Here is an 8797-nt window from a genome sequence, read left to right as displayed (position 1 = left end):
CCCAGCCAATCTCACGGCACCCCCACGTGTCCCCCAGTCAATCTCACACATCCCGCGTGTCCCCCAGCTGATCTCATGGTGTCCCGCGTGTCCCCCAGCCGCTCATGGCATGGCATCTCTATGTATCCCCCAGCCAATCTCACGGCACCCCCACATGTCCCCCAGTCAATCTCACACATCCCGCGTGTTCCCCAGCCGATCTCACAGCATCCGGCATGTCCCCACCTCCTCCCATCTCATCCCTGGCCCTGCCCTCCCCCTCACCAGGTGCCTTCATCCCCCACCCTAGACATCCTTATCCCTGGAGTCGTTCATCCCCGGCACCTTTGGTCCCCCTGCCCTCTCACATGCTGCCCCTCCCGTCCCCTCCCCCGAGCCATCCCCGCTGAGGCTCTTCCCTGCCCCTCTGTGCTCCCCCATGCCCTCCCAGGGACCAGAACAGGTACAAAGAGGCCACAGAACTTCTCCAGGATGCCCTGCAGATCCGGGAACAGACCCTGGGGCCCGAGCACCCAGCAGTGAGTAAAGGCTGGGCTGGGCTAGGACCCCTGACCCTAGCCCCTTCCCCTCCTGGATGTGGAAAATAGAAGCCTAGAGTGCGAGCTGGCAGGGACCTCAAGACACCATCCAGTCCAATCCCTTCATTTTACAGATGAGGAAACTGAGGCTCAGAGAGGTCAGATAACGTGTCCTTAATCATGTGGTCAGTGAGCGTAGCCAGCATTAGAACCCATGTCCTCTGACTCCCAGGCCAGTGTATCTCCACTGCATCATGCTCCTTAAGGACCTACATTCAAATCCTAGCCTTACCACTTGCCATCTCTGGGCCTGGCCAATTCCCTGCCTCTCTTTGGGCCTCAGTTTCCCCAGATGTAAAATAAGGAAGTTGGGGTCCTGCCAGCTCCAAACTTTGCTGAAGCCTTCCCTTCTCTCCTTCCCCACAGGTGGCAGCCACCCTGAACAACCTAGCTGTGTTGTATGGGAAACGGGGCCGCTATCGGGAGGCAGAGCCCCTTTGCCAGAGGGCCCTGGAGATCCGTGAGAAGGTGGGTCTTGTGCCCAGCCCTGCCTCGGGATCCACCTTGTACCCTACAGTCGCCCTGTCATTGCCTCCTGACTCTTGGGGCCCTTTCCTCTGATCCCCTTTCCTCTGGTTCCTTCTGTGGGAACCTCTCACTCACATGATGGGACCCCCGGGGACCTCCAGCTCAGATCTGGGGGATCTCCTCACCCACAGGCTCACAATGACACCTGACGCTTCAGGACCCCCATGACCCCTAAACACCTCACTATTGCCTATGACCTCCAACCCCTTGTTTGGACCTTGAGATTCTAGACTTCTGGATCCCCCCACCCCCCGACCAGTGTTTTCAGTCCTTGTTACCCAGGATGCCCAGGGACTCCTTGTTCTGACCCTGAGGACATCAACCTCTTGGGAGCTTCCCTTCTGCCCCTGTGACTACTGTGACTGCTTTGTTCTGACCCCATCACCTCCACCTCCTCAGGTCCCCTGGCTATTCCTGTGACCTCTGACCCCCCCTGACTCCTGACTCCTCAGGACCTTCCTGTCCTGGTCCGACAATCTGCTGGTCAGCCTTTTGCTCTGACACCTTGCTCCCTGATCCCCCATATGTACTCTGACTCTGTGACCCCGACTCCTCAGACTGATCCCTGATCCCTTCACAGGTGTTGGGTGCTGACCACCCGGATGTGGCCAAACAGCTGAACAACCTGGCCTTGTTGTGTCAGAACCAGGGCAAGTTTGAAGAGGTGGAGAAGCATTATGGCCGGGCGCTGGCCATCTACCAAGCCCTGGGCGGCCCCGACGACCCCAATGTGGCCAAGACCAAAAACAACCTGGTGAGGATCTGGCCGGAGGCTCAGGGTCTGGAGAGCCCCGTCCATGTGTGTGCCTGGTCCAAGGGCCCTCCCAGCTCTGACATTCCATGTTCTAAGGTCCTTCTCAGCTCTGACATTCCATGTTCTTCTATGTTCTAAGGCTCCTCTCAGCTCTGACATTCCCTGTTCTAGGTCCCCTCCCAGCTCTGACATCCCATGTTCTAATGGCCCTCTTTTAGAACAGACATTCCAGGTTTCTATCTCCTCTGGCCTCTGTCTCCTGCTTCCTGACCCCTGGGGCCCCAGACAAACCAGGTGCTGGGAGCCCTCGGGGGCTGGGTCTGACCCACATCTCCCTCCTCCTCAGGCCACAGCTTACCTGAAACAGAACAAATATGAACAGGCTGAAGAATTGTACAAGGAGATTCTCAGCAGGCAGGACCTCCCAGCCCCACTGGGTGAGCCTTCCAGCCCCCTGTGGACCCCAAGCTTTGGTTCTGTGCCCTCCAGCTCCCTTCTGAGCCTCCTCTTTCTTTCCCCAGGGAACCCTGGCATTGGAGCCTCAGGGGACAAAGAGCACCAGGTAAGAAGAGCCCTGGGGGTTGGACGGGAGGCTGTGTGGTACAGTGGTAACACCCGGACATCAGGAGTCAGAGGAGCTGGGTTCAAATCCTGACTCTGATCTTTATGATCTGTGTGATCCTGGGCAAGTCATTTACTGTCTCTGAGCCTCAGTTTCCCCCTCTGTAAAATGGCAGGGACAGACTGGATATGGCCGCCGAGGTCCTTGTCAGCTCTAACGTCTATGGGATCCGGGGTTTGGGGGCTTGCACCATGAAGGTCATTCCCTGCCCTGTGTTTAGGTCCTGCGACGGAGTACTTCCTTTTCCAAGCTCCGGGAGTCTATCCGACGGGGGAGTGAGATGCTGGTATCCCGCCTGAGGGGCGAGGGATCCTCTGGGTGAGTCCCCAGTGGGGTCCTGACACCAGACCTGGACCCTGTGCTTCCCCTATTCAGGGACCCGCCCCAACCACCAACAGGGCCCTGACCTAGCATTCAAGGCCTCTGCCTTCCTGCCCCAGCCTCCCTTTCCTGCCTAGGCCCTTAGACCACACTCTCAGACTCTTCCTTTCATGTCCTAGAACACCTCCTACCCCTGTCTCTGACACCTGTGGATTCAGAACCCAGGTTGGGTTACTGTTCCTTCCACACCCTCCTACTGGAAGCCCTCCTTGACTACTCTCCTCCCCATCCCACCACTCTTCCCTCGGGGCTCTCTACCTTCTGAGTCCTTCCTCCTTCACAGCCCAGCTCAGGGGCCGCTCTTCTCTATGGAACCAGCCCCCAAAGTGCTTTATTTAGCCTTCTTGGTGTCTCTACCCAACCTGAGCTTCCCTCCTCTGACCCTTTGGGCCCCCTTCACTGGACCCTGTCCTCGTTCATGGTCAGGGAGTGGGGGGGCCGAGGAAGAGGGTCACATCCTGAGAAGAGCCCTGCCTCCCGGACCAGAATGGGATTTCCCTGAGGCTGGGCGTGGCCAAGGAGAAGGGGCTGCCCCATGAGGGAGGGAGCTCCCCGTCCCTGGAGATATTCAAGTGTTGGCTGGCTGGCGGCCTGTTTGGAGCAGATCCTTGTCCAGCTACAGGCTGGACTAGCTGGCCGGCCTCTGAGAGTCTAAAAGGCAGCAGTGAGAGATCATGATAAGCGCCCTCTTCTCTACATCACTTTCAGGTTTAAAAAATGTGTTCCGCGCCTTATTATCTTGCAACGTCCCACAGTGGAAGGAGACTGACACTGAGGCCAGAAGGCTTGGGTTCAGATCCAGTCTCCAGACTCTGTGGGCCTCAGTTTCCTCATATGTAAAAGGAAGGTGGAGGGCCCTTCCGGCCTTGCATCATGTGATGCCCCTCACAGCTCTGTGAGGGGGCCAGGGTTGTCAGAAACAGGGCTGAGATCTCAGGCAGCAAAGGTAGTGAGCTGTCCCATCGTCTTCCAACCAATCAGCAAGCAGATATATAAAACACCTACTATGTGTCAGGCCGGATGCAATGGTGCCTGCCCTCAAGGGGCTTATGTTCTCTGTGGGGTGAGGGGGCTGCAGTATTATAAAGACAGGTATGGACAGCATTAATACAAAGTAATGGGGGTGGGGAGAGGGGAGAGGCACTGGCATCGTGTGGAGCAGAGGGGGAGCAATCATTGAGGAAGGCTTCATGTCCAAGGCTGAGTTTGCTCTTGAAGAAAACTAGCATTCTAAGCACTGAAGGCAAGGAGGGAGTGCATTCCAGGTGTGAGGGACAGCTGAAGCAAAGGCTTGGAGGCTGGAGATGATGTATTGAGTGCGAGCAACAGAAGCTAGTTTGACAGGACTGTGGAGTGCATGAAACGGGTGGTAATGCCTAATAATGCATTGGGAAGGAAAGAGCTTTAGGAATTTACATGGGATTCTAGAGGTGATCACGTGTCATCCTGCTGAGGGGGAAGGGGTGATGTGATCAGGCCTGCGCTTTAGGGGAATTACTTTGACGTCTGGGCGGAGACTTACACCTGGGACACTGGTTTGGAGGCTGCTGCGGTGGTCTGGAAATGAGGCCATGCACCATGGTGGCAGGTGTGTGAGTGAAATCAGTTATTGAGCATTTACTGAGTGCCTACTATGTGCCAGGCACTGCAGAAGAGGTCTGGACAAGACTCAGACTCAGACTGAATGTGAGGGGTGACCCTGAGGTTTCGAGCCAGGGTGAGTGGGAGGACATCAGGGCCCTGGACGTTGATAGGACACTTTGGAGGACGAGAAGTGTGTGCACACTGGAAGTCCTTCCAGGGAAGGGAAAGGCTGGGTGAAGGTGTTGGGGAAAGGGATGGCATGGGAGGGGAGGCAGGATGGCCCACTTCCAATACCTGAAGAGCTTTGTCTTTTCCTTCTTTCTGTGAGGCAGTCGGGGTTGTGACTTGCCCAATTTCACACAGCTAGTAAGTGTCAAGTGTCTTAGGCTGGATTTGAACTCAGGTCCTCCTGACTCCAAGGCTAGATAGAACTCTATCCCCTGCACCACCTAGCTGCCCCTCTAAAGGGCTTTGTCAAGACGGAAGGACTGGCCTGGCCCAGAGGACAGAGTGAGCATTTAGGGTGGCAGCCCTCGGGGAGGTCCCATGGGGCAAGAGGCCTCCCTGAGGAAGAATGAGCTCCCAGTCATCTAAGCGGTGTCACTGGGGAAGTCCTGCCCTGGCTGGAGAAGTTGGAGGTTCCTTGGTTCCTGGGAAGCCGAGAGAGCTGAGGCTGGGGGCCCTTGGGGCTGGGTCCTCTATGAAAGGAACTGGCTCAGCCTTGAGGTGTGGGTTTAAGTGAAGGGCTCGCCCCCAGGCCCAGCTGAGTGGGAAGCGCTCAGGACCCCCCAAGCCCGGAAAGGGGCAGATAAGCCTTGCATACCACATGGGGGGCGGTGAATGGGACCCCGAGACAGGCTACTCTGCATCTGAAAAGAGAGGATAAGCCGGGAGGGGGTGCTTAGCTTGGACAGCACTGGGCTGGGGTCCTTCAACGGAAAAGGAGGAGCGGACCCGAAATGAGGGAAGGGAAGGATTAGGGTAATAGAAAAGGAGACCCTTGCTCTCCCTGGGATAAGGAAGGGACCTGAGCCCTTTTGGTCCAATGCCGTCATTTTACAAAGGAGGAAACTGAGGCTGAAGAAGGTTAAATGATCTGGTCAAGGTCCTTAGGCTCACAAATCATAGAAGATGCTGACGATTCTAGACAAAGGAACTGAAGTCCAGGTGAAGGGATTTGTTCAAGGTGACACAAGTCAGTGTGAGGCTCCAAGGTGGAATTTGAACCCAGACCCACTGCCTCAGGGCCCTCTACTTTTGTACTATGCCTCTGAACGTTTAGGAAAATCCAATCAAGGCAGAGAGATGCTGGGACCCCCAGGCAAAGGGAGGACGGGGTGATCATTGGCGGGGAGGCTCCTGCTCCCCTTTTCCTAGCTCCTCAGGGCAGTTGGTGGGAGAGAGGAGGGGGTCCTGAGGCCTGAAGGGGCCCAGCGCTCTTTGAAGAGGATTGAAGGATTCGATTTACACTCCGTGGGGGGAGGGAAAGTCATGGGGAGCTAAGACACCGGCCCAGGCAGGTAGTGAGTTCTCAGTCTCTTGCAGTTTTCAAGCAGAGCTGGGATGGACATTTGAAAATAACAGCCCCCATTTCAGTAACACCTAAAGTTGGTCAAGCACTTGACTCACCTCATCTCATCTGCCAATTAGGAAACGTTTATTAAGTGCCTACTGTGTGCCAGGCACTGCACTAAACACTAAGGGTACAAAGGAAGGTGGAGACAGTCCCTGCCCGCAGGGGCTCAAAGTCTAATGGGGAAACGGCATGCAAACAACCGGGTGTCTGTGATATTGTAGCTGGCGTTTGTGGGTCAGGCAGCCACAAGCACTAATGACCCCTCTGGTGCAGCCCCTCCGAACCTCCTTCCGGCTATGAGCCTGTCATTTAGGGCAACTGAGATCTCTGGAGCAGCAGGAATTGGTACACAGATCACCTCTGCCTTTAGGGGCCCTGGGAGTGATGGATTAGGATGAAGTCATCCTGGAGACAGAGACAGAGAAGAGAGGGAGGGGGGAGAGAGAGAGAGAGGGGAGAGGAGAGGGAGAGAGAGAGAGAGAGAGAGAGAGAGAAACAGGAGATGGAGAGAGGGAGGAAGAGACAGGGAGAGTTGAGAGAGGAAGAGAGAGAAAAACAGGAAACAGAGAGAGGAGAAGAGAGGAAAAGACAGAGGGAGAGATGAGAGAGGGAGGGAGGGAGGGAGAGAGAAAGAGAGGAAGAAAGAGAGAAGGAGAGAGAGAGAGAAACAGAGATAGAAATAGAGAGATGGAGAAAGGAAAAGAAAAAGAGGGGAGACCGGACCTGGATTCAGGAGGATGCGAGTTCAAATCCGGCCTCAGACACATAACACTTACTAGCTATGTGACCTTGGGCAAGTCACTTAACCCCATTGCCCAACCAAAAACAAAACAAAACAAAACAAAAGAAAAAACAACAGAAAAAGAGGGAAGAGAGACAGAGAGAGAGACAGAGATAGGGGGAGAGAGAGAGAAACAGATAGAGAGAGAGGAGAGAGGGAGGAAGAGACGAGAGAGAAGAGAGGAGAGAGAGAGAGAGAGAGAGAGAGAGAGAGAGAGAGAGAGAGGGAGGAGAAGAGAGAGGAGAAGAGAGTAGAGACACGCACACAAACCACTCTCCCTGAATGTCTGACCTCTCCCTACAGGATGAAGCGGGCTGTGTCCCTCAGTGTGCTCAATACCGAGGACTCCAGGGCCAGCAGGATGGAGGTAAAGGGAGCAAGTAGGGGTGTCAAGGGAAAAGGGGATGGCTAAGACAGAAGGCCCGGCCTGTCAGGATGAGGCAGTGGAGGGGCAAGGGTGGGTTGGGCCCTGGGGCGGGGAGGGAAGCTCTGGAGATGACGTTGGCTGCCTGGTGGGGAGGTCAGAGGGCTGGCAGGGGGAGGAGGGGGATGGAGGAGTGGCCCAAGGAGGGGTTTGCCTCTCTGGGCCTCAGTTTCCTCATCCGAAAATGTGAGAAGCCTGGACTCTGTGACACCCAAGGCCTCTTCCAGCCCTAAAGCTGTTACTGATCTGTCTGCTCTAACCTGAGGACAGACCTCTAGGGTGGCCTGGAGTTGGGTGGAGGGCACGACCGGGAATGTTATCATCTGAGGGCTGTCTTGCCCCCAGATGTCAGGCGGCCAGCTGAGCCAAATGCGACCACTGAGCACCAGCACCCAAGACCTTGGCCACCCCCTGGACCAGCGCTAGTGGCCACGCCTGGCCACAGAAGCTTCTCAGGAACACGGCTGTGAGATGAGGCATCATGGACCTTCGTCATCCCCTCCCCTCCTACCCCGCTCCAGTTTCCTCTGGCTATATTTATTGTATTTATACCTACCTAGAGGCGTCCTCACCCCAGGGCTGAAACACTGGAGATAAAACCACCCAATCTCCCCTTCCCTGGCTGTTTGCACATTCTTGGGAGGTATCCAAAGCCTTCCCTCCCCCAACACACACACCTTTGAAGAAATCACCAGCCCTCCCCGGGGCCTCAGTTTCCCCATCTGTACAGTGAAGAGTCCTTTTACTCCTACATCTGGAGTCTTTCATAATGGCCCTATGACTATATCTGTCAGTAGGAGAAGGGTTCTAGGACCTCAAGGCCTAGAGCCGGGAGGGATTCTGGAACTCGTCCAGAAAGCAAGGAGGACTTGGGGCTGTAAATGGAATCCCTGCTCTGCCACACTCCGTATGGCAGAGAGGACCTGCCTTGGACGTGTGAGAAATGAATGATTTCTACTTAATAACTAATTATTGAATCAGGACCAAGGCTTTTCCCTTTTTTTAATTCATCCAGAAACCAACCAGTTACCCAGGCCAAGATCTGATCAGACAGGAAAAGACATCGTACTTTTAGGCTAACGGGTATGTTTGCTCAGACAGGTCTGGGAAAACACGGCTCCTTCCTTTCCTTTGGTCAGACAGGGGAGGCGGGAATTGATGTCGCTCTGGCCGCGATTTGGGTGACCCCACGACCCGCACTGTAATATAGCCCCCCTGCCATTGCATTAACCAATCACAGTAGATGCCACCCTCGCACACCGGCTCTTCCAAGGGCGGTAAGCTCCGAGCCCACCGCCGTGAAGGGTCTTTGGCCTAAGAGCGAGGCCAGATGACCATCCTTTCGTTAGTAACCTGCTGGCTTTATTAATAAAATGATTAAATTACCCACAAACTCTGTGTCTCAAACCCTCTTAATGGTCACAAACGATTCCTGGTGCCGGCCATGGGCCTGTTTCCCCTTGCACGGTCAGGGCTGGACCAGAGGGCAGCCCTTGCGTCCCGGCTCCCTCCAGATCTCTGGCCTGTGATCTGTGCGGAACTGGGCAAAAACGTCTTCCTCCCCGTGGG

At 55.3% G+C, this 8797-nt stretch overlaps 1 protein-coding gene across 2 annotated transcripts in view; it reads left to right on the top strand.

Moving 5' to 3' along the window:
* Window positions 1–8632, top strand: part of KLC3 (kinesin light chain 3) — an 18179-nt gene extending 9547 nt beyond the window's left edge. For both annotated transcript variants that reach the window (XM_027858519.1, XM_027859190.1), the window contains exons 6-13: window positions 431–518; window positions 945–1046; window positions 1687–1860; window positions 2207–2297; window positions 2382–2422; window positions 2703–2800; window positions 7108–7171; window positions 7574–8632. In XM_027858519.1, the coding sequence (XP_027714320.1) occupies window positions 431–518; window positions 945–1046; window positions 1687–1860; window positions 2207–2297; window positions 2382–2422; window positions 2703–2800; window positions 7108–7171; window positions 7574–7654 (739 nt within the window). In that variant the 3' untranslated portion in view covers window positions 7655–8632. The remainder of the gene's footprint in view (window positions 1–430; window positions 519–944; window positions 1047–1686; window positions 1861–2206; window positions 2298–2381; window positions 2423–2702; window positions 2801–7107; window positions 7172–7573) is intronic.
* Window positions 8633–8797: the final 165 nt, after the last annotated feature.

This window comes from Vombatus ursinus, unplaced genomic scaffold (genome assembly GCF_900497805.2).
Source record: "Vombatus ursinus unplaced genomic scaffold, bare-nosed wombat genome assembly UNPS02000021.1, whole genome shotgun sequence".
NCBI lineage: Eukaryota > Metazoa > Chordata > Mammalia > Diprotodontia > Vombatidae > Vombatus > Vombatus ursinus.
Note: the sequence above shows the minus strand (reverse complement) of the source record. Positions and strands in the feature narration are given on the sequence as shown.